The sequence below is a fragment of the Pleurodeles waltl genome, chromosome 5, assembly GCF_031143425.1.
Source record: "Pleurodeles waltl isolate 20211129_DDA chromosome 5, aPleWal1.hap1.20221129, whole genome shotgun sequence".
NCBI lineage: Eukaryota > Metazoa > Chordata > Amphibia > Caudata > Salamandridae > Pleurodeles > Pleurodeles waltl.
This window is the reverse complement of record NC_090444.1, coordinates 838386911-838410221: the sequence shown is the minus strand read 5'-3', so window position 1 is coordinate 838410221 and position 23311 is coordinate 838386911. Positions and strand designations below refer to the sequence as shown.

At 44.6% G+C, this 23311-nt stretch overlaps 1 protein-coding gene across 7 annotated transcripts in view; it reads right to left on the bottom strand.

Moving 5' to 3' along the window:
- The window catches only part of VIT (vitrin), a 1755407-nt gene that overhangs the window by 1375275 nt on the left and 356821 nt on the right, over positions 1-23311 (bottom strand). For all 7 annotated transcript variants that reach the window (XM_069234891.1, XM_069234890.1, XM_069234889.1 and 4 more), the window contains one exon: positions 538-694. In XM_069234891.1, coding sequence (XP_069090992.1) covers positions 538-694 — 157 coding nt within the window. The remainder of the gene's footprint in view (positions 1-537; positions 695-23311) is intronic.

The window sequence follows — 23311 nt, the reverse complement described above, 5'->3', positions numbered from 1 at the left end:
ACATGGATGAGCATACAATTCTGTACCTGAAACCTCTCTTGACCTGTGTAGTATTTACCTTTGCTGTGAGATTAAAGTACGTTATTTTATCTAACTGATAAGCACTGAGCTGGATCACAGGCAATTGTGTCTTTTTGTTTACTGTTGAGTTTTAAGCACTTGTAGTCCATAAGAGTACCCTGAGGAGCCTTTGACTGGGGACCCCTATTATCCTGAGAAGTTAGTGCAGAAAGGATGTAATCTGTCCAGTTTGCAGAGTCATTGTAGGATAGACCCCAGGACACCAGTGACAAGCAACGTCATCCACCAAAATAGGGACCCAGTAGTGCCTATCTGCTGTGTGACCACTAAATGAGATCTGACACTGCTGTGACCGGTCCCGTTAGAATTAAGAGGTTACAATATAATGTACACATTCTGCTTTGTATGACAACAGACAATATACAAAATTGAATATTCACTTTTTTTTCTAGCATAAAGACTTTAAGCTTTTTTTATTATGATAATCAATTTTAACCAAATTTGAAATGTCCCAACCTGTGAATCGCCGCACTGCATACACTGGAAAAAGAAGCATAAATATCTGATCCGTATACACGGTACTTGCTTTCCTGGCAACCAGCTGGACATTTTGCCAAGAATTCAACATCCATTATCTTTCCAGCTTTAATATCGCAATCAATATGAGGCATATCTGAAAATATGAAGACACATATTAAAAGCTTGGTTATTAAATAGAAGTGTACAACCTCAGCGTATTCATTATTGAGTGGCAAAATCTTGTATGGTTTGAATTTTGTTATGAAGGTTGCAATTTTCTTCATGCTGGGTTTTCAACAATCCTTAAGGTAATCCATGTCATCAATACAGTCCCTGTTAATATGTCACATGTTTTACTTTATCTTGTAATCTCTATAATTATTTGCTTTTTCCCCAATGTTCTTTTTCTGTACCTTTAAAAAAAAATAATGACTCTTTTGTAGATGCACACTGTGAACTAAATCACCTTAGCTGTCTGGATAAGTTCTGATTGTGGGTGCATGTTTACCAAGTACATGATTGAGAACTCTGTAACTGAGTCTCAAAGCACATTGATTTTCTCACAGGGCATGTGAGGAGGTCATAAAGGTAGGCAGGCTACATTCATGTGGTATCTCCTTCATTATGGAATGTGTGCACAATGAAGTTCTATGGAACCTTGGTATCCAAGGAAGTCTGTATTAGCATTGGAAAGTGGGAGAGGATTCAAAGAGACGAGAGGGTTGGAGCAGGCATGGGGGCTGTTATTTCACCACCTTGAAGAGAAAAATCATTATCCCACCACAGCTATGCATGCTCCTTTGAACAAATCACTGTTAACTGTATACTGGGATATCTAGTGTGCCACATGTTACAACCCTCAGCTCCTTGGCCTTCCACAAGCCATCTCAGTGTGGTCTACTTTTACTGTGCATTTCACTAGCTACTGTCTTACAGCTCTATGACACTATTTATACTTGTGTAGTGCATGAGAAAGAACGTATGTGCAGTGACGATAACTAAGTTCCTTACAAATACTGTGTATATGAATGAGTAGTGCCATCCATGTACCTGTGGAATTCAGATTACTTGAAGTTTCAAATGTAACGTATGCACGCACATTGATGTCAATACCCTTTGTGATGCCTGAATCCATTAAAGCTTTCTTATCACCCTGGATATCTGGCGTTTCAGATATGTCACACAATTTATAAATCTACCCAAACTTCTTTGTTCAAGAGCGTGATAACTCGGTTATACCCTGGACTTAATTTTTTCTTCAGTTAAGAAAGGCTGAGGCAGTGCAGAGTCTGTGCTCTTCCTCTTCTTTTCACTGTCTTACAGGTTAAAAGACTTTGTAGTCTTCATCAAATCTTCCTTTTCTTTCCATTCTCATAGAGGTTGAAAGACTTTTCGGTTTTCGTCCGCGAGTTTCATTTAATTTCGGACATACTGCTCACAGTGTTTATTGTTTCTTTTTATTCAAAGTTTTATTTTTGTGTGATTAGCTTACAGTTAATCAGGAAATGTATTTGAGAGTTGCAAGTTGTAACTCACTGTTGCAAGTGTCGTGCCTATTAACTACTTCTTTGGTTTGCAGGTGTGTTAATTATAATATTCACAGAAGTGATTCATATTGTTGACGGTACAATCCAGAGCATGACAACTCCTCCATTTTGTCTGATGAGTCCTGGCCAACCCCCATTGAAATGAATTTTTTTTTTGCATATTATGCTAGAGTGTGTGACCGTCCTTGAGTGCTGAAAGAAAAACATCCTTGTTGTTACACTGTTTGGGACCACAAGGTCAACGAATGTGTGAGGTGAGGTAATCAGAAGAGTGAGAGAGTGTCGTCTGACTCTACTAATCAAGAAACGCAGATTTAATGTTGATGAAGTTGACTACTTAGGACATATAATAATTGCTTTCAAAATTGAGCCAAGTAGTGAATTGGTTAATTGTAGGAGGCTGGACTGGCTTGTAGTGAGTACCAAGGGGTACTTACACCTTGCACCAGGCCCAGGTATCCCTTATTAGTGTATAGGGTGTCTAGCAGCTTAGGCTGATAGATAATGGTAGATTAGCAGAGCAGCTTAGGCTGAACTAGGAGACAAGTGAAGCTCCTACAGTACCACTAGTGTCACTTGCACAATATCATAAGAAAACACAATACACAGATATACTAAAAATAAAGGTACTTTATTTTTATGACAATATGCCAAAGTATCTCAGTGAGTACCCTCAGTATGAGGATAGCAAATATACACAAGATATATGTACACAATACCAAAAATATGTAGTATAGCAATAGAAAACAGTGCAAACAATGTATAGTTACAATAGGATGCAATGGGGGCACATAGGGATAGGGGCAACACAAACCATATACTCCAAAAGTGGAATGCGAACCACAAATGGACCCCAAACCTATGTCACCTTGTAGAGGGTCGCTGGGACTGTAAGAAAACAGTGAGGGTTAGAAAAATAGCCCTCCCAAGACCCTGAAAAGTGAGTGCAAAGTGCACTAAAGTTCCCCAAAGAGCACAGAAGTCGTGATAGGGGAATTCTGCAGGAAAGACCAAAACCAGCAATGCAACAATGATGGATTTCCAGACGAGGGTACCTGTGGAACAAGGGGACCAAATCCAAAAGTCACGATCAAGTCGAGAGTGGGCAGATGCCCAGGAAATGCCAGCTGTGGGTGCAAAGAAGCTGCTACTGGACAGTAGAAGCTGAGGATTCTGCAAGAACGAAAAGGGCTAGAAACTTCCCCTTTGCAGGATGGATGTCGCACGTCGTGAAGAGTCGTGCAGAAGTGGTTTCCTGCGGAAAGACCGTAAACAAGCCTTGCTAGCTGCAAAGCTTGCGGTTGGATTTTTGGATGCTGCTGTGGTCCAGGGGGGACCAGGATGTCACCAATTGCTTGAGGGGACAGAGGGAGAATCCAGCAAGACAAGGAGCCAGCTCAGAAGCACGCAGCACCCGCATAAGTGCTGGAACAGGCACTACAAAGTGGCGTGAAATGGTGCTCACCCGAAGTTGCACAAGAGAGTCCCACGCCGCCGGAGGACAACTCAGGAGGTCGTGCAATGCAGGGTAGAGTGCCGTGGACCCAGGCTTGGCTGTGCACAAAGGAAATCCTGGAACAGTGCACAGGAGCCAGAGTAGCTGCAAAAAACGTGGTTCCCAGCAATGCAGTCTAGCGTGGGGAGGCAAGGACTTACCTCCACCAAACTTGGACTGAAGAGTCACTGGACTGTGGGAGTCACTTGGACAGAGTTGCTGAGTTCAAGGGACCTCGCTCGTCGTGCTGAGAGGAGACCCAGAGGACTGGTGATGCAGTTCTTTGGTGCCTGCGGTAGCAGGGGGACGATTCTGTCGACCCACGGGAGATTTCTTCGGAGCTTCTAGTGCAGAGAGGAGGCAGACTACCCCCACAGCATGCACCACCAGGAAAACAGTCGAGAAGGCGGCAGGATCAGCGTTACAGTGTTGCAGTAGTCGTCTTCGCTACTTTGTTGCAGTTTTGCAGGCTTCCAGCGCGGTCAGCAGTCGATTCCTTGGCAGAAGGTGAAGAGAGAGATGCAGAGGAACTCTGATGAGCTCTTGCATTCGTTATCTAAGGAATTCCCCAAAGCAGAGACCCTAAATAGCCAGAAAAGAGGGTTTGGGTACTTAGGAGAGAGGATAGGCTAGCAACACCTGAAGAAGCCTATCAGAAGGAGTCTCTGACGTCACCTGCTGGCCCTGGCCACTCAGATCAGTCCGGTGTGCCAGCAGCACCTCTGTTTCCAAGATGACAGAGGTCTGGAACACACTGGAGGAGCTTTGGGCACCTCCCAGGGGAGGTGCAGGTCAGGGGAGTGGTCACTCCCCTTTCCTTTGTCCAGTTTCGCGCCAGAGCAGGGCTGAGGGGTCCCTGAACCGGTGTAGACTGGCTTATGCAGAAATGGGCACCATCTGTGCCCATGAAAGCATTTCCAGAGGCTGGGGGAGGCTACTCCTCCCCTGCCTTATCACCTTTTTCCAAAGGAAGAGGGTGTAACACCCTCTCTCTGAGGAAGTCCTTTATTCTGCCTTCCTGGGCCAAGCCTGGCTGGACCCCAGGAGGGCAGAAACCTGTCTGAGGGGTTGGCAGCAGCAGCTGCAGTGAAACCCCTGAAAAGGCAGTTTGGCAGTTCCCGGGTCTGTGCTAGAGACCCGTGGGATCATGGGATTGTGCCAACAATGCCAGGATGGCATTGAGGGGGCAATTCCATGATCATAGACATGTTACATGGCCATATTCAGAGTTACCATTGTGAAGCTATACATAGGTAGTGACCTATGTATAGTGCACGCGTGTAATGGGGTCCCTGCACTCACAAAGTCTGGGGAATTTGCCCTGAACCATGTGGGGGCACCTTGGCTAGTGCCAGGGTGCCCACACACTAAGTAACTTAGCACCCAACCTTTACCAGGTAAAGGTTAGACATATAGGTGACTTATAAGTTACTTTAGTGCAGTGGTAAATGGCTGTGAAATAACGTGGATGTTATTTCACTCAGGCTGCAGTGGCAGGCCTGTGTAAGAATTGTCAGAGCTCCCTATGGGTGGCAAAAGAAATGCTGCAGCCCATAGGGATCTTCTGGAACCCCAATACCCTGGGTACCTCAGTACCATATACTAGGGAATTATAAGTGTGTTCTAGTATGCCAATGTAAATTGGTGAAATTGGTCACTAGCCTGTTAGTGACAATTTGGAAAGAAATGAGAGAGCATAACCACTGAGGTTCTGGATAGCAGAGCCTCAGTGAGAAAGTAATCATAACACAGGTAACACATACAGGGCACACTTATGAGCACTGGGGCCCTGGCTGGCAGGGTCCCAGTGACACATACAACTAAAACAACATATATACAGTGAAATATGGGGGTAACATGCCAGGCAAGATGGTACTTTCCTACACAACCCCCCCCCCCAAACGAAGGACAATAAGACTAGCCATGACCTGATGAGTCTTCATTGTCAAAGTGGAAATATCTGAAGAGTCCATCTGCATTGGAGTGGGTACTCCCAGGTCTATGTTCCACTGTATAGTCCATCCCCTGTAGGGATATGGACCACCTCAACAATTTAGGGCTTTCACCTTTCATTTGTTTTAGCCAAAGTAGAGGTTTGTGGTCTGTCTGAACAATGAAGTGAGTGCCGAACAGGTATGGCCTCAACTTCTTCAGTGCCCAGACCACAGCAAAGGCCTCCCTCTCTATGGCAGACCAACGCTTTTCTCTAGGGGTCAACCTCCTGCTGATAAAAGCAACAGGTTGATCCTGGCCCTCAGAATTAAGTTGTGATAAGACTGCCCCTACCCCTAATTCAGATGCATCAGTTTGGACAATGATTTTTTTGGAGTAATAGGGGCTTTTCAGGACAGGTGCAGAGCACATGGCCTGCTTCAGCTCCTCAAAAGCTTTCTGACAGTTTGCTGTCCATAATACCTTCTTAGGCATTTTTTTAGATGTGAGGTCATTAAGAGGGGCTGCAATGGAGCCATAGTTCTTTATGAACCTCCTATAGTACCCAGTGAGGCCTAAAAAGGCTCTCACCTGAGTCTGAGTAGTAGGGGGAACCCAATCTATAATAGTTTGGATTTTCCCCTGAAGTGGGGCAATCTGTTCTCCACCTACCAGGTGTCCTAGATAAACCACCTTCCCCTGCCCTATCTGGCACTTTGAAGCCTTGATAGTGAGGCCTGCCTTTTGCAGGGCCTCCAAAACTTTCCATAGGTGGACCAGGTGATCATCCCAGCTGGAGCTAAAGACAGTTATATCATCTAGATATGCTGCACTAAAAGCTTCCAGCCCTTGCAGGACTGTATTCACCAACCTTTGAAAAGTGGCAGGTGCATTTTTCAATCCAAAAGGCATTACTGGGAATTGGTAATGGCCTCCAATGGTTGAAAATGAAGTTTTTGCTTTTGCATCTTGTGATAATTTGATCTGCCAATACCCTGCAGTCAAATCAAAAGTGCTTAGATACTTGGCAGATGCCAGTGTATCTATTAGCTCATCTGCCCTGGGTATAGGGTGAGCATCAATTTTGGTTACTTGGTTGAGACCTCTATAGTCTACACAAAACCACATTTCCTTCTTTCCATCCTTGGAATGAGGTTTTGGTACAAGTACCACAGGAGAGGCCCATGGACTTTCAGAGTGCTCAACCACTCCCTGTTCAAGCATTTTCTGCACCTTTTGCTTTATGCCGTCTCTGACATGGTCAGGCTGCCTATAGATCTTACTTTTGACAGTCAAGCTGTCTCCAGTATCTATAGTGTGCTCACACCAAGAAATGGTACCTGGCACAGTAGAGAAGAGTTCAGAAAACTGACCCAGGAGATTTATGCAGTGGTATTTCTGCTCAGCAGTAAGACAATCTGCCAAAACTACACCTTCCACTAGAGCATCTTGTTCTGTGGAAGATAAGAGATCAGGGAGAGGGTCACTCTCTTCTTCCTGTCCCTCATCAGTTGCCATGAGCAGGGTGAGATCAGCCCTGTCATAGTAGGGTTTCAGGTGATTGACATGGAGCACCCTAAGGGGACTCCTGGCAGTGCCTAAGTCAACTAAGTAGGTGACTTCACCCTTCTTTTCAACAATTATGTGGGGTCCACTCCATATGTCTTGGAGTGCTCTTGGGGCCACAGGCTCCAAGACCCACACTTTCTGCCCTGGTTGGTACTGAACCAAAACAGCCTTCTGGTCATGCCATTGCTTTTGGAGCTCTTGGCTGGCCTGGAGGTTTTTACTGGCCTTTTTCATGTACTCAGCCATCCTAGATCTTAGGCCAAGTACATAGTACACTATGTCTTGCTTTGGAGCTTTTAAAGGTTGCTCCCAACCCTCCTTAACAAGTGTTAGAGGACCTCTCACAGGGTGACCAAATAGGAGTTCAAAGGGGCTGAAGCCCGCTCCTTTCTGGGGTACCTCCCTGTAAGCAAAAAAGAGGCAAGGTAACAGGACATCCCATCTCCTGCGGAGTTTTTCAGGGAGTCCCATAATCATGCCTTTGAGAGTTTTGTTAAATCTCTCCACCAGTCCATTTGTTTGTGGATGATAGGGTGTGGTGAATTTGTATGTCACACCACACTCCTTCCACATGGCCTTTAAGTAAGCAGACATGAAATTGCTTCCCCTGAATGATACCACCTCTTTTGGGAAGCCCACCCTGGAAAAGATTCCCAGGAGGGCCTTTGCCACTGCAGGAGCTGTAGTGGTCCTTAGAGGAATTGCTTCAGGATATCTGGTGGCATGGTCCACTACCACCAAGATAAACCTATTGCCTGAAGCAGTAGGAGGGTCAAGGGGGGCAACTTTGTCAACCCCTACCCTTTCAAAGGGAACCCCAACCACAGGCAGTGGAATAAGGGGTGCCTTTGGAGTGCCACCTGTCTTGCCACTGGCTTGACAGGTTTCACAGGACTTACAAAATTCCTTTGTGTCCTCTGACATTCTAGGCCAATGAAACAAGGGAACAAGCCTGTCCCAAGTTTTCATTTGCCCCAAATGTCCAGCTAAGGGAATGTTGTGGGCTAGAGTTAGGAGGATCTTTCTGTACTCCTGAGGAATCACCAATCTCCTGGCAGTTCCAGGTTTTGGATCCCTTGCTTCAGTGTACAGGAGGTTGTCCTCCCAGTAAACTCTGTGAGAGTCACTGACATCCCCATTTGCTTGTTTGACAGCTTGCTGCCTTAGACCCTCTAGTGTGGGACAGGTATGCTGTGCCACACTCAGCTCCTCCCTGGCAGGCCCCCCTTCACCCAAAAGCTCAGCAGTGTCTGCTTCCAGCTCCTCTGGTGTAGGTTTTGCACAGGGTGGAAATTCTTCTTCCTCAGAATTAGAATCCACTGTAGAGGGAGGGATAGCAGGTAGTGTTTTACCTTTACTAACCCTAGTTTTAGGGAGCGCTTGGTCCATTCTTCCAGGATCCAAGTCACCCTGTCCTTTTTGCTTTTTGGCCTGAACCCTGGTCAAAGCAAAAATATGCCCTGGAATGCCCAGCATTGCTGCATGAGCCACCAACTCCACTTCTGCCCAAGCTGATGTCTCTAAATCATTTCCTTATAGACAGTCTACAGGTAAATCTGAGGCAACCACAACTTTCTTTGGGCCAGTAACCCACCCCCCCCCCACCAGTTGAGATTCACAACAGCCATGGGGTGGCTAAGGGTGTTGTTATGATCATCTGTTACTTGGTACTGGTGACCAAGTAGGTGTTGTTCAGGGTGGACCAGCTTCTCTATTACCATTGTAACACTGGCACCTGTGTCCCTGTAGGCCTGAACCTCAACACCATTTATTAGGGGTAGTTGCTTGTACTTATCCATGTTAAGGGGACAAGCAACCAAGGTGGCTAAATCAATAGCCCCCTCAGAGACTAACACAGCCTCTGTGGTCTCCCTAATCAGACCAACCCCAACTAAATTCCCAAAAGTGACCCCAGCTACTCCCTTGGATTGGCTATTAGTAGGTTTGCTCCCACCACCACTGCTATTACTAGGGGCACTAGGTGTAGCAGCAGGGGTTGTGGTGGTAGGAGGCTTGGTGCTTTTCTTTGGACAACTGGGATCTGTTGTCCAATGGCCTTTTATTTTACATAAATAGCACCATGGTTTCTTTTCTTTGTTTTGATTTGAAGAGGACTTGGGCCCACCACCCCCACCAGAGTGTTTTTGTGGGCCTGATGAATACTCATTTTTAGATTTGTCCCCACCCTTGTCTGAAGACTTACCATCCTTCTCCTTGCCATCTTTGTCACCCCCTGTCTGAACTTTTCTGTTCACCCTTGCTCTGACCCATTTGTCTGCCTTCTTTCCCAATTCTTGGGGAGAGGTCAGATCAGAGTCCACCAGGTACTGGTGAAACAAATCAGACACACAATTATTAAGAATATGCTCTCTCAGGATTAAGTTATACAGGCTTTCATAATCAGTAACTTTACTGCCATGTAACCACCCCTCCAAGGCCTTCACTGAATGGTCAACAAAGTCTACCCAGTCTTGTGAAGACTCCTTTTTAGTGTCTCTGAACTTCATCCTGCACTGTTCAGTGGTTAAGCCATAACCATCAAGGAGTGCATTCTTAAGAACTGCAAAATTATTGGCATCACTTTCTTTCACAGTAAGGAGCCTATCCCTACCCTTTCCACTAAATGATAGCCATAGGATAGCAGCCCACTGCCTTTGAGGGACATCCTGTACAACACAGGCCCTCTCAAGTGCAGCAAACCACTTGTTAATGTCATCCCCCTCCTTGTAAGGGGGAACTATCTTATGCAGATTCCTAGAATCATGCTCTTTTGCAGGATGGCTATTTGGAATACTTCTGCTGCCACCATGGGATTCAAATCCCAATTTCTGTCTTTCTCTTTCTATTTCCAATGACTGCCTATCTAAATCCAGCTGTTGCTTCTTGAGCTTCAGTCTGGATTGTTCCACTCTCAATCTATTGAGCTCCCTTTCTAACATTCTGTCATCAGGGTGGGTGGGAGAGGCATGTCTAGATACAGAAGTATGCTGAGAATGAACAGAAGGAGACCTGGCCCTAACAGATGACACTCTAACATTCTGGCCTACAGAAGTAACACTTTTACTGTGATGTGAAACAACACTATGACTGTGATGAGAAACAACAATATTACTATGATGTGAATTCACATTAGTACCAGCTATGCTAGGTGGCTTGCTAGGGGACAGGTTGGAAAGCTTCCCTCCCACATCTTTTGCTAGGAGTGCCCCAGAATCAGAGTGGGAACCATCATCTAATTTCTCCCCAGAAGTGCCACCTAAGGTCTTATCTTGTTCAATGAGCATATTAACCAATAGTTGTCTTGAGGGATTCTTCCCTACCCCTAAACCTCTATCTATGCAGAGACTCCTTGCTTCCTTCCAGCTAAGGTTATCATAAGCTATGTTGGACAGATCAAGAGTTTGGCCTGTACCAGACATTTTAGACAGTGTTTAAGGGATAGAAAAAGTGAGAAACAAGTTTTTCAGAACTTTTTGAAAGACAGAAAAAACTTTTAAAACTTTTAAAGAACTTTTTAGGAAGTTTAGAGGTACTTTTCAGCACTTAGTAAAGAAATGATAGGAGAAAAACTAAACTTTTTGGTTAGGTGTACATACACTGAACTTGTTTTGTATCTTTTTCTCTTATGAAAAGTACAATGACAAAAGTGGTAAGTAGTTGCAAAGTACTTATCCCACCGCTGCACAACCAATGTAGGAGGCTGGACTGGCTTGTAGTGAGTACCAAGGGGTACTTACACCTTGCACCAGGCCCAGGTATCCCTTATTAGTGTACAGGGTGTCTATCAGCTTAGGCTGATAGATAATGGTAGCTTAGCAGAGCAGCTTAGGCTGAACTAGTAGACGGGTGAAGCTCCTACAGTACCACTTAGTGTCATATGCACAATATCATAAGAAAACACAATACACAGATATACTAAAAATAAATTACTTTATTTTTATGACAATATGCCAAAGTATCTCAGTGAGGACCCTCAGTATGAGGATAGCAAATATACACAAGATATAAGTACACAATACCAAAAATATGTAGTATAGCAATAGAAAACAGTGCAAACAATGTATAGTTACAATAGGATGCAATGGGGGCACATAGGGATAGGGGCAACACAAACCATATACTCCAAAAGTGGAATGCAAACCACAAATGGACCCCAAACCTATTTGACCTTGTAGAGGGTCGCTGGGACTGTAAGAAAACAGTGAGGGTTAGAAAAATAGCCCACCCTAAGACCCTGAAAAGTGAGTGCAAAGTGCACTAAAGTTCCCCAAAGAGCACAGAAGTCGTGCTAGGGGAATTCTGCAGGAAAGACCAAAACCAGCAATGCAACAACAATGGATTTCCAGACGAGGGTACCTGTGGAACACGGGGACCAAGTTAAAAAGTCACGATCAAGTCGAGAGTGGGCAGATGCCCAGGAAATGCCAGCTGTGGGTGCAAAGAAGCTGCTACTGGACAGTAGAAGCTGAGGATTCTGCAAGAACGACAAGGGCTAGAAACTTCCTCTTTGGAGGATGGATGTCCCACGTCGTGAAGAGTCGTGCAGAAGTATTTTCCTGCGGAAAGACTGTAAACAAGCCTTGCTAGCTGCAAAGATCACAGTTAGGGTTTTTGGATGCTGCTTTGGCCCAGGGGGGACCAGGATGTCACCAATTGCGTGAGGGGACAGAGGGGGCGTCCAGCAAGACAAGGAGCACTCTCAAAAGCAAGCAGCACCCGCAGAAGTGCCAGAACAGGCACTACGAAGTGGAGTGAAATGGTGCTCACCCAAAGTTGCACAAGAGAGTCCCACGCCACCAGAGGACAACTTAGGAGGTTGTGCAAAGCAGGTTAGAGTGCCGTGGACCCAGGCTTGGTTGTGCACAAAGGAAACCCTGGAACAGTGCACAGGAGCCGGAGTAGCTGCAAAACACGTGGTTCCCAGCAATGCAGTCTAGCGTGGGGAGGCAAGGACTTACCTCAACCAAACTTGGACTGAAGAGTCACTGGACTGTGGGAGTCACTTGGACAGAGTTGCTGAGTTCAAGGGACCTCGATCATCGTGCTGAGAGGACACCCAGAGGACGGGTGATGCAGTTCTTTGGTGCCTGCGGTAGCAGGGGGACGATTCCGTCGACCCACGGGAGATTTCTTCGGAGCTTCTAGTGCAGAGAGGAGGCAGACTACCCCCACAGCATGCACCACCAGGAAAACAGTTGAGAAGGCGGCAGGATCAGCGTTACAGTGTTGCAGTAGTCATCTTCGCTACTTTGTTGCAGTTTTGCAGGCTTCCAGCGCGGTCAGCAGGCGATTCCTTGGCAGAAGGTGAAGAGAGAGATGCAGAGGAACTCTGATGAGCTCTTGCATTCGTTATCTAAGGAATTCCCCAAAGCAGAGACCATAAATAGCCAGAAAAGAGGGTTTGGCTACTTAGGAGAGAGGATAGGTTAGCAACACCTGAAGGAGCCTATCAGAAGGAGTCTCTGACGTCACCTGCTGGCCCTGGCCACTCAGAGCAGTCCAGTGTGCCAGCAGCACCTCTGTTTCCAAGATGGCAGAGGTCTGGAGCACACTGGAGGAGCTCTGGGCACCTCCCAGGGGAGGTGCAGGTCAGGGGATTGGTCACTCCCCTTTCCTTTGTCCAGTTTCGCGCCAGAGCAGGGCTGAGGGGTCCCTGAACCGGTGTAGACTGGCTTATGCAGAAATGGGCACCATCTGTGCCCATGAAAGCATTTCCAGAGGCTGGGGGAGGCTACTCCTCCCCTGCCTTAACACCTTTTTCCAAAGGGAGAGGGTGTAACACCCTCTCTCTGAGGAAGTCCTTTGTTCTGCCTTCCTGGGGAAAGCCTGGCTGGAATCCCAGGGTGGCAGAAACCTGTCTGAGGGGTTGGCAGCAGCTGCAGTGAAACCCCTGAAAAGGCAGTTTGGCTGTACCCGGTTCTGTGCTAGAGACCCATGGGATCATGGGATTGTGCCAACAATGCCAGGATGGCATTGAGGGGGCAATTCCATGATCATAGACATGTTACATGGCCATATTCAGAGTTACCATTGTGAAGCTATACATAGGTAGTGACCTATGTATAGTGCATGCGTGTAATGGTGTCCCCGCACTCACAAAGTCCGGGGAATTTGCCCTGAACCATGTGGGGGCACCTTGGCTAGTGCCAGGCTGTCCACACACTAAGTAACTTAGCACCCAACCTTTACCAGGTAAAGGTTAGACATATAGGTGACTTATAAGTTACTTAAGTGTAGTGGTAAATGGCTGTGAAATAACGTGGACGTTATTTCACTCAGGCTGCAGTGGCAGGCCTGTGTAAGAATTGTCAGAGCTCCCTATTTGTGGCAAAAGAAATGCTGCAGCCCATAGGGATCTCCTGGAACCCCAATACCCTGGGTACCTCAGTACCATATACTAGGGAATTATCAGGGTGTTCCAGTATGCCAAAGTAAATTGGTGAAATTGGTCACTAGCCTGTTAGTGACAATTTGGAAAGAAATGAGAGAGCATAACCACTGAGGTTCTGGATAGCAGAGCCTCAGTGAGACAGTTAGTCATAACACAGGTAACACATACAGGGCACACTTATGAGCACTGGGGCCCTGGCTGGCAGGGTGCCAGTGACACATACAACTAAAACAACATATATACAGTGAAATATGGGGGTAACATGCCAGGCAAGATGGTACTTTCCTACATTAATACCATTAGTTTTTGAAGACTTACCTGATTTAGCAGCTGGAATATTTTGAGACTTGAATGAGTAGGAAATTTGTTTGAGCAAAGTAGATTTACACTACTTGCCAAAGGTTTAGACTGTTCTAGAAAGGTAAAATGTTGGTAAATGTTTACAGAGGTCAGGTGAAATATTAGAAGAGTACATGTCAGTGCCAGAAACTTGGCATTGATATGTTAGTTTGGTATGAGTAATGAAGAACAGCTGAGAGGCCAATTTATGTCGGGATGCAATTTGGAAAAAGCAAAGGGTTCCTTTTGGCAAAAGCATTATCCTTCTCTGATTGAAGTGGTTACTATAACCAAAGCATGTTAGCACAGGCAAGCTTGTGTGGAGAAGATTAGAAAGGGTGTGTTAGTAGTAGAAATGAAAGTGAAGATCTTCTAGTTCAATCACAAATGGAAAGTAAAGAAAATTTGGGGAATCAGGAAGCCTTGAAGGATTATGGAAAAGATAGTAAGAAAGTTCAAGGTTACTGTTTTAGATGTGGGGAATTTGGTCACATTGCGAATTACAATGACGGAAGTGGTTGGAAGGCTGCGTGCAAGACCTGCAGAAGAAAAGGGCATCTTACAAAATGCTGTAGAACTGCTGGCTCAAAGAAAAAAATCAGGAAACCACTTGTGAAGAGGAAGTGATGTGTGATGAAATAATTTTACAGGTGAAGGAAGAGGCAAGTGATTCTATGGAAATTGTACAAGATGTGTCTGTGAGAATTCTTTTTGATTCAGGGGCAAAAATAATGTTGATCCCCAAAGAAGTATTTGAGAAAGAATTAAAAGGAAAGATCAAGCTTTACAAACCAGGCATTTGCCTGAAAGGATATGTTGGTGAACCCATTAAGTTGCTGGGTTATTAAATAGGTCCATTTATTTCAAAGATAGGTTGACAGTAGGGAAGATATAAGTGACTCTCTCATTAGTTGGAACCACCAGAAAGATTTAGGGCCAGATTTAGATCTGGGCAGATACAAATACTCAGTCACAACCGTGATGGATATCCCATTTGCCATATTACAATCCCCATAGGATATGATGGGATCGTAACAGGGCGGACGGGATATCCGTCATGTTTGTGACAGAGTATTCCCCTCTACCAAAATCTAAATCAGGCCCCTATTGATTTATCTTGATCCTAATGAGGTTGTGAGGTTGAACACATCGAACATATTAATGAAATTATCAACAGTAGACCTAATTATGAGCAAGAGTTCATGGATTCAAGAAGAGTTGGGATGTTTAAAAGGATACGTTCCTAAAATAAAAGTAAAAAAGGGTGTGGTTCCTGTGGTGAGCAATGTAAGAGGTGTGCCTATAATGATCAAAGACAAAATAAGGATTGAGTTGGAAAAACGTAAGGAGAGTGGCATAATCGAGAAGGGCCAAGCAACTGAATGGCTCGCTCCCGGGGCCATGGCGAACAAAGTAACTGGTGATGTGAGACTATGTGTGGACTTGGGTGAACTGAATAAATGCAATGAAGTTGATCACTATCCATTACCCAACATAACTGAAAGACTGACCATGTTAAGGGGCCAAAATATTTTCGTCCATTGATCTCACCTCGGCATATCATCAAGTAAGATGACATCATGACTCTCAGGTGTTGACAGCTTTTGTAATGCTGTTTGGTACCTTTAAATTCCATTTGATCTCATCTTGGCTGCAGCTGCATTCCAAAGAGTGATCAAAAGGGTACTGAAGGGTGTGAATGTTATCAAAATATATCAGGATGATGTGCTTGTATTCGAAGTGAATTTTGGAGAGCACAGCCAACGAATGTGTGAGGTGAGGTTCTCAGAAGAGTGAGAGAGTGTCGTCTGACTCTACTAATCAAGAAACGCAGATTTAATGTTGATGAAGTTGACTACTTAGGACATAAAATAATTTCTTTCAAAATTGAGCCAAGAAGTGAATTGGTTAATACCATTATTAACATGACTAGTCCAGTGACTAAGGAAACATTTTTAGGCAGGACAGAATTTTAAAGTAAATTTGTCACAAATTTTGCAGAAAAAATCATGAAGCTGCTGTTAAAAATAGTACGTAGATGGAATACTGAATGTGAGCGGGTGCTTAAAAGAGTGAAATTCTGCCTAAAAGGCCTCTTTTTTGCAAAGTTTTGAGCCAAGACATGAAACTACCATTATGACAGATGCCAGTGTTAAGGGTCCAGGGGCTATTCCTTTGCAAGATCATGATAGAGCGGAATACACTAGTTTATTTATTTCAGAGGAAAGGGCTAAATTACTTGGTGATACAGAAGAGAGCTCTAGCTGTTTTTTGGGCAGTGCGGAAATTAAAGAAGTTTGTATGGGGCAGCAAATTTTAAATAAAGACTGACCATAAACACCTTAGAGAATATTTTGGCAAAAAAGGTCAAGAACATGTTTCAGGATGGATAAGACAATGGGTAATAGCATTACAGGACTTTCAGCTTGAGTTGACATATGTCACTGGAGTATAGAATAACCTAGCTGACTGCTGTTCTCACCTTGCAGAGACACATGAGAAAGCTGAAGCAGATGTGGATGGGAGGAAAATGATTTTGAATAGTGTCTGATCAGAGAGGCAGTTATAAAAGAGGTTGAATGGTTGGTAGAAATGTGAAAGGATGATGCTTTTCAGCAAGTTTTAAAAAGCCTAAAAAATGGTTGGGATGGACGAGACAGGGATCAGGATCAATTGTGCAGATTTTGGAGGAACAAGGGTGAGCTAGCTGTTCAGGGTGGACTATAGTGAGGGGAACTAGGTTAGTTCCTTAGTTCCTCCGATATCTTTGAGGGAGGACTTGATCTTGTTTGCACGTGACAGTCATCCCGGAAGTTCCAAAACAAAAGAACTGCTCAGACAAATGTATTTGTGGCCTGGGATATACATTCAAGTTGAGAGGTCAGTAAGAGAGTTTGTGGAGTATGGAAATTCTGACAAAGCACTCAAGTATAGAGTACAGCCTATGGGTTTGCGGGAAGTACCCAAGGAACCATGGGAGGATATGGCTATGAACATATTGGGTCCCATTACGATTACAAATTCTGAAAAGTATGTCATTGTGTTGATTGACATACTCTAGATGGCCGGAAGTGCGAATCACTGGTTCGATGGAAACACAATGTAAGTATTTTTTTTGATCAAGTGTTCCAACATGAGGGTTTTGCCTCTACTCTCCTGACAGAAATTGGAGTACAGCTAAATTGGTCTGGCCGTTAGTGAATAGAGAGTATTGGTGTGAATACAATCATGAAGTCCTTTTAGAGGGATCCAGTGATGTGGAAGTGGCACTACATGGAACCAAATTATGTGAAGAGGTAGGACCTGGAATGTGTGATGGTGAACCAGTTAAGCTCCTTTCATGGAATGTGGCGAGCCTGAGAACGAAGATAAGTGACCCAGAGTGGGGTAACTTTATAGACCAGCATCATATAATCATGATGCAGGAGACTTGGGCCCCAGCTGTGCTACACAGAGTGGGATATGTGACTTTTTAAAAGTTGGCTGTCGCCTCACTTTCAGGACGTGCTGCAGGAGCCCTTGTAGTTTGGCTTAAACAGGATTTATTCTTAAGAGCAAAAGTAATCCTAAGCAGTAGTATGGACACACTGGCAGTAGAGCTTAAGATTGCGACCCAGTTACGAATGAAACATATAGCTATCGTAAATGTTTATATTAGACCTGCCCCCTCAAGTGACCAAATTGCGATGGTGGACCAACTTGCAGATATATTAAACCAACTCCCCGGCAACACGCAGGTTATAGTGGCTGGGGATTGTAATACCAAGCTGAGATCTAATGAAGATTATTTGTTAATGACTTATCCCCATGATAGATCTTTGGGTAGATCAAGGCTAGTGTAGAATGAGATATGTAGAGTCACGGGGGAGGAGCCCACCTTGAGAATTTGACCACTAGTATGGGGTTAAAACAGGTAAATGGAAAAACAAGATCAGACACTCCGGCCCTGCTCATGTTTAGGAGGGGAGCCTATTCGAGCAACATCGATTATATCGTTTTGGACCAAAGGCTGTGGCTATCCCTTGTGGACATGGCAGTGATCCCCAGAGCAGACAGTGACCATCAGGCTCTTTGCGTGACCTTTTCAGCATTCCTTTTTAAAGATTGTGCCTGTCTCTGTGGGTAGAGGGCAGAAACATCAAAGTAGTAAATAACAGGAGGAATTTAAGGTGGGTAGAAGTGGCAGATGCTGTGAAGGTTCAGTCCACAATCTATTCTAGGGTCATAGAGAGCTTGTCTCCCTTTGTGTCTCTTTACCCCTCATTTCCATTTTTGTCCAACTGCATTGCGATTTGATGGACAAACTGAGACCCCTTTTCACAGTGGTAAGACGTAGAGGAGTGGCTACCCCTATTAAACCATGGTGGTTTTCAAAGCCCTCTAGACTGGCAAAATGTCAGCTTTTGAATGTGCTGGATAAGGGGCACAAAGAGGAGATACATGGTGCTAGGGGTCATTATAAGAGAACTCTAAGAGACACCAAAATGAGGTGGGAAAGCAAACAATGGGATTGACTAATTGACGCTCTTCACAATGGGGATTCTAAGTTATTTTGGAAATTAGTAACAGACAGGAATGATCCCCTTGCTTTTGAGTGTGAACCAACAATCCAGCCAGAGGGATGGATGACCCACTTTAAAGGGCTATACGGTGTAAGAGACACAGGGAAGATACCAGCAACAGCTCTTAGGGATGTTGTTGGGTCTTTATTACACCGTAAATATGACCCCTCCAGTTACAACCTGGCAGAATTTACTTTGGATGAAACTTCCACAGCCTTGCGGTCCCTAAGTAAGGGGAAAGCACCGAACCCTGATGGCATTCCGGGCGATTTGTATTGATCACAACTCAAGGTCTGGATACTATGTATAAACACTCTAAGTAATGCCATATAGAAGTGAGAAGGCATCCCCCCATGTGGAGGGGAGCAACAATTTTGCCAATTTATAAAAAGGTGTACCGTGACCTCCCAGGGAACTATAGACCAATAAGCTTAATTCATGTTAGCCAAAAGATTTTCTGCAAACAGATCGTGGCAAGGTTGCATTCATGGATTGATGATCATCACATCCTTGCTGACTGGCAGGCTGGGTTCCAAAAAGGGGTTAGTACTGTAGACCAAGCCTTCAGGTTCAAATCATTTAGCTGGAAATACCTGACCTTAAAACATGACCATCTGTATGTTTCTCTATTTAGGTATAAGAATGAAAGACAATCTTTCCTGGACTCCACAACTAGAGAAAAACTCTGCTGTTTTACAGCAGCAGGAAATGGTCATCGGTAGGAGGGTAATGAATTCAGCGTGTGGGCCACTTTCCTCGGCACTTACGGTATATAAGGCTGCAGCAGTGACGGCTGCAATTCATGGTGCGGAGCTCTGGGGACATTGTAACCCATATAGATTTGATTGAAAATAAGTTTCTGCGTTCCATGTCACATCTACCAGCTAGTACCCTACTTACTCCCCTTAGATGCAATTTGGCCTTAAATTCAATACATTGTGTAATTGGCTTGAAACCCCTCTTATATTGGGTGCGCCTGTGGTCCTCTGTCCATCTGGGGCCATTTAGGACGCCAATGATGGCACTACTATCCTTTGATAAAGTGGCATCCATCCCCTGGCTTAATTACATCTAGGATTTGTGCCACCGTATCAAAATGGAGGAGTAATGGAGATGCCCGCTGAACATCACAAAAGGTATGGTATTCCATGTAAAAAGGCTGTATTGGGAGGCTATATTATTCAGACTTGGCAAGTATAGCAAACGGGCAGTAGAACAGATCATTTCTTCCATCATAAGTGCCTGCCCAAGTTTGAATATTACATGAACAACAAATACCAGGCACAGGCAAAGAATTTGTTTATAAAATTTAGACTAGGAATTCTGCCACTGAACTGCGTCACCTCCAGATGGGAAAAAAGTAGTGGTGCAATCAGTTGCTGACCCTTTTACCCAATGGAAGTCTAACCTTTGGCCCACTTCCTCTTTTTCTGTCCCAGGTATTCAAAGCCTAGGAAGAAATGGATTGTTCAGTTGTTCTGTATCCCTGGGATAAAAAATTATAGGGAGTCATTATGTGTGTTATTAAGAGACACTAGCGGAAAGGTATTGTTTTCAGTCACTGGCTTTCTGCGAAGTGCCTGAATTGTGAGATCTAAGAATGGCTCCTCTAACTTGTGGAATATATCTCCAGTACTATGGTCACTGGTTAATATGTGGTAATAATAGTGATGGAATCTGACTTATTTTCCAGCACGTTAGTTTCCTCTGTATAGAATGAGTATTATTAAAAAGGAGGACCCTGCAAGGATTTTATTTGTGGACAAAAAGGCCATAGTATTTATAAATCAAAGTATGATTTGCAGTGACATGTCCATCTAAATGAGTATTTTTTATTGATGTTATGATTTTAAATTATCAATGATTTTATTTATTGTGAAACATTTGTAATACATTATGTATTCTAGTTATTGGTAGGATGTTGCTTTTATGGCTTACAGCCAAAATAAAGCTGATAATGATGATGAGTACAGCTAGTGTCTCAAGAAATGGAGAAACTTCTTGGAGACAAGGGTATCAAACACAAAAAACCTGCATGTAATTTTGTCCCTCGTGGGTGCATAATCAAGCAGGAGATGGAATGTGTGTGGAGCATGATGAGGAAGAAAATAAAAGTGAAAGAACAAGAGAAAATGACTGAAAAAAACGGATTTGATTGATTTGAAAGGCAAGCGTACCAAATCTTGTGAATCTGAATGAAAAGGAGGATGCATGTATGGTGAGCTAAGGTGTGAGTAGAAGTGAAAGTTCTTGCAGGAGACCACGCTTTCTAAAAGATGTCTAAAGTTATATATTTATCCAGTTTTGTTATATGTATATTTTGGCCATGTACTATTAAGGATATTATTAGGGGTTGTTGGTGAACTCTGCTCTGCTTGTGGAGTTTTTCCAACTTCGCGCACCGGTTAGAGTGCGGAGTTCCAAAAAAATCTGTGTCACTGAGCGGAGTTTTTTTTCTCACTCTAGATCACCAATGTTAAGTGGATGCGCACGAGAACAGAAAATATTACTCAGACCACCTCACAGCGTGATTTATCAATGTGGGCCGCCGCAGATGGTCACTACCGCTCGCGTTGAGAACCCTTCCGCTTGCATTGAGAAGAGTGCCGTTCAAGCAGAAAATCTACTTGAGTGGCAGACAAAAAGCAGCACCCTCTTGCGCCTCACGTGTTGCCATTTACATTTGTCAGCACAGGACAAACACCTGGCACTAAAAATCAGCACAAACGGCGTGACATAACGCACTCCACACTCCGCCGCTTTTTTGGTCACTTTGCGGAGTTCCGTGAACTATGAATTTTTCATAGTTCTCCATTTGTCTGGTGGAAGTAAATTACACTATTTTGTTGTCTCTTCTTCTTCCCCATGATACATATGTTTATATTTACTGCAACAAATGTCATATATCTTTAGTTTGCTTTATTCTATTGATTATTTGTCAAAGGGAGGGAGATATGTGGCATCTCCCTCATTATGGAATGTGTGCAATATGAAGTTCTATGAAACCTTGGTATTCAAGGAGCTCTTTATTTGTATTGGAATGTGAGGGAGGATTCAAAGAGAAGAGTGAGTTGGACCAGGCTTGGCGGCTGCGGTATACCACAGAACTTGAAATAAAGTCTGTATTTCTGCAGTCAGCTGTTACTGTAGCATCATTTCTGTACACATTCAATTCTCAGCTTTACCTCACAGCACACAGAGTGATTACAAAATATGTGTTAATTGTAATTATGGGAAAGTCTGCAAATGAAATACACACCTACTGAAATGTGGACAGCACCAAAGGAAAATAAAATACAGTGCTTACAGGTGAGGGGGCACATTGTGGGTGTGAGGGGTGGCTAAGTTGAGATGAGCAGAAATGAAGTATCTGCAGAAGTAAATAGTTAAAGAAGTGCTGTAGGAAGGTAGCCTTTTTCTAGCCTTGTTACCCCCACTTTTGGCCTGTTTGTGAGTATATGTCAGGGTGTTTTTACTGGCTCACTGGGATCCTGCTAGCCAGGGCCCAGTGCTCATAGTGTAAACCCTATGTTGCCAGTGTGTTTGATATGTGTCAATTGGATCCTGCTAGCCAGGACCCAAGTGCTTATAAGTTTGTGGCCTATATGTGTTCCCTGTGTGGTGCCTAACTGTATCACTGAGGCTCTGCTAACCAGAACCTCAGTGTTTATGCTCTCTCTCTGCTTTAAAATTGTCACTACAGACTAGTGACTAATTTTACCAATTCTCATTGGCACACTGGAACACCCTTATAATTCCCTTGTATATGGTACCTAGGTACCCAGGGTATTGGGGTTCCTGGAGATCCCTATGGGCTGCAGCCACCCATAGGGAGCTCAGACAATTCTTACACAGGACTGCCACTGCAGTATGAGTGAAATAATGTCCACGTTATTTCACAGCCATTTTTCACTGCACATAGGTAACTTATAAGTCACCTAAATGTCTAACCCTCACTTGGTGAAGATTAGGTGCCAAGTTACTTAGTGTGTGGACACCCTGGCACTAGCCAAGGTGCCCCCACATTGTTCACAGCAAGTTCCCTGGACTTTGTGAGTGCAGGGACACTATTGCACACGTGCACTACACATAGGTGACTACCTATGTGTAGTGTCACAATGGTAACTCCAAACATGGCCATGTAACATGTCTAGGATCATGGAATTGTCACCCCAATACCATTCTGGTATTGGGGGAACAATTCCATGCATCCCTGGGTCTCTAGCACAGAACCCGGGTACTGCCAAACTGTCTTTCCAGGGTCTCCACTGCAGCTGCTGCTGCTGCCAACCCCTCAGACAGGATTTTGCCCCCCTGGGGCCTGGACAGACTTGTCCCAGGAAGGCAGAACAAAGGATTTCCTCTGAGAGAGGGTGTTAAACCCTCTCCCTTTGGTAATAGGTGTGAAGGGCTGGGGAGGAGTAGCCTCCCCCAGCCTCTGGAAATGCTTTGACGGACACATATGGTGCCCATCTCTGCATAAGCCAGTCTACACCGGTTCAGGGATCCCCCAGCCCTGCTCTGGCGCAAAACTGGACAAAGGAAAGGGGAGTGCCCAGAGCTCCTCCAGTGTGTCCCAGACCTCTGCCATCTTGGATTCTGAGGTGTTGGGGGCACAATGGACTGCTCTGAGTGGCCAGTGCCAGCAGGTGATGTCAGAGACCCCTCCTGATAGGTGCTTACCTCTTTCAGTAGCCAAGCCTCCTTTCTTCGTAGCCAAACCTCTTTTATTGACTATTTAGGGTCTCTCCTCTGGGCTATTCCTCAGATAACAAATACAAGAGCTCACCAGAGTTCCTCTGCACTTCCCTCTTCGACTTCTGCCAAGGATCGACTGCTGACTGCTCCAGGACGCCTGCAAAACCACAACAAAGTAGCAAGACGACTACCAGCAACATTGTAGCGCCTCATCCTGCCGGCTTTCTGTGGTGCATGC